The sequence below is a fragment of the Opisthorchis viverrini genome (assembly GCF_000715545.1).
Source record: "Opisthorchis viverrini unplaced genomic scaffold opera_v5_330, whole genome shotgun sequence".
Taxonomy (NCBI): domain Eukaryota; kingdom Metazoa; phylum Platyhelminthes; class Trematoda; order Opisthorchiida; family Opisthorchiidae; genus Opisthorchis; species Opisthorchis viverrini.
Window position 1 is genome coordinate 465,661 of NW_008751991.1, and position 2,198 is coordinate 467,858.

At 44.8% G+C, this 2,198-nt stretch overlaps 1 protein-coding gene across 1 annotated transcript in view; it reads right to left on the minus strand.

Annotated features, from left to right (window-relative positions):
- Window positions 1-1,095: 1,095 nt before the first annotated feature.
- T265_10098 (hypothetical protein) overlaps window positions 1,096-2,198 on the minus strand; it is a gene marked incomplete at both ends in the record, with an annotated part of 85,361 nt that continues 84,258 nt past the window's right edge. The window contains one exon of the mRNA XM_009176370.1: window positions 1,096-1,892. Coding sequence (XP_009174634.1) covers window positions 1,096-1,892 — 797 coding nt within the window. The remainder of the gene's footprint in view (window positions 1,893-2,198) is intronic.

The window sequence follows — 2,198 nt, forward strand, 5'->3', positions numbered from 1 at the left end:
GGCTGCACATGACACGCCTGTACGAGTCAGTGTTCGATATATCAGCTGACTCGCACGCTGATTGGCTTTCTGGTTTAGCTGAGTGCATCAGGCTATCAAGCGGCTATCCAGACTCGGGTTCACGGTATTAAGTTATTAGGAAAACTGTGGTCCACAACATGACATTACTCATTTTCTGAGCCACTTGATAACTTTAACAGACATTTTTACTTTACAGATGAGGTCAACTATTTTGTGCACTTTTCTGGCTTTTATGAATGGTATGATGTGAAAAGCTGTTAATGGTACCCGGATTCACTAAAGTATGTATTTGAAATTTCCTCTTAAGTCTTTAAGCTTTTCTTTATCCCAAGCTACTATTTGGAGTAATGTTTCCAAAAGTGAAGACATAGATATAAAAGGCTGTTGCTTTGTCGAAATTAGGGGAATGAATGTATAGTCGTCATTACAAAAATCGGACAGTATACAAAATTTTAGTTTGGTGTCGGCGGGAGGCTCAGGTGAAACTCATCTTAATCTTTCTCATTTGTCCTGTTCATCAGTTGCTTTATCGAGCAAATATACCTCGCCATTTTAAATGTCGCGCCAACTGGGGATTTAGTGCAACACGTACCATCGGAGAATAGAATGATCGAGAGATTCAGGACGAACGAACATCTGGGACGTCCATCTTTGTGCCCTCGAGCTGCGGAATTATGGTGATGGTTCACGTTCGACAGCAGAACGACGAATGCCATAGTGCGCCGACACGACTGTCGAACTATGGCCTATAACTGCGGAATTTTGGTGACGGTTCATGTTCGACACCAGAACGACGAATGCCGACACGACTGTCGAACTATGGCCTATAGCCACTATTGTTATCGTCAAATTCTTCCGCGTGCATTAGTTCGGTCGGGAGAACACTGAGGATGGGATACGTTAGGTGCCGTTTCTCTTACACCAACCGCGTTGTACGTAACCATCAATATTTCTGAGAAAAAACACTGTGGACTGTACCAGTTGTCACGTGAATGAGCACATTATCGTCTTTTTTGCCTTGCGTCGATTCAGATGGAGATAGAAATCATAGGATAGGTCAGGTGAAACGGCGAATCACAATGAAACAGGTTTGTTACGTAGCGAGACAAAAGAGTGGTAGCGGTTGGGTTTCTGTGTGCAGCATCGCTGTGGAATTGTCAGAGGTTTCAGTGGTAAGTCACTATCGCAAGCATCTGCTTTTCTGGGTCGCTGTCCGCCCATCCTCCGGCCACGTTGCACAAGATGCTCAGGGGCGTCACTGTGTTCGGTCAACTCGACCAAGTCTCGGCAAATGAAATCCCGTAAACGTGTGAACTCTTTCCAGTGGCAAGTAATCAGTGCTCGAAATGCTCTGCGAAATGTCGACCCAACAGCACAGTAAATGATAAAATTTATGGACAAATTTAGGATGAACAAAAAGGTAGATATATAATACGCGTCTGCCACGGGCCATGATAAGTACATTTGACGGTGATCCGTAAACTCAAGTATGGTCTGGGTGGCTATCATGATGAAACTGGGAACACTGAGTACCCAAAACACCATGGAAACAAGAAAAAGCCGAATGGTCAGTTGACGTTCGCTACGCCTTGCCTCGACATGACTTTGAGCCATTAGGTTTCCCGGTTCGAAGGCGTGAGAATCTGTGGAAATGTTGGACACAGAAACTTTGCGGAGATTGTTTTCTCTGTGACTGGTTACGCGCAACCACATTCGACGCCGATCGGACAGAGTGGCCGAGATTTTCATGTTCTCCACCAAAAGGATGATGCCAGGTATGAGGGTCATCAGAGGAATCTCGACGACTCGGCACACGAAGAAGGTGAACCCGGGTTTGCATATGTTAATGCTGGACCCCGAAGCTTCTGTGGCTAAAAGAAAATCAGAATAGACTGTTGATTCTCTCGAGGAAAACCTCAAAACCGTTGGTTTCTACTACCCTATATTCTCCTTACTTGGAGATATTCGCATGTATCCATGCTGGGTTCACCTTAATTGCAACATGAATCGTCCATGACTACTTTAACCAAAGGTGGAAGAAAGCCTGTTGTTTTTTCGTCTGATGGCACAAGAGAGTGTTGCACAGATTATGCTAATAGGCTGAATTACGCTCATTTACGAACAAATTTGGTTTTGCGAGGGACTCATCTGGGACCCAGCTGAATCCCTCGTTTGTG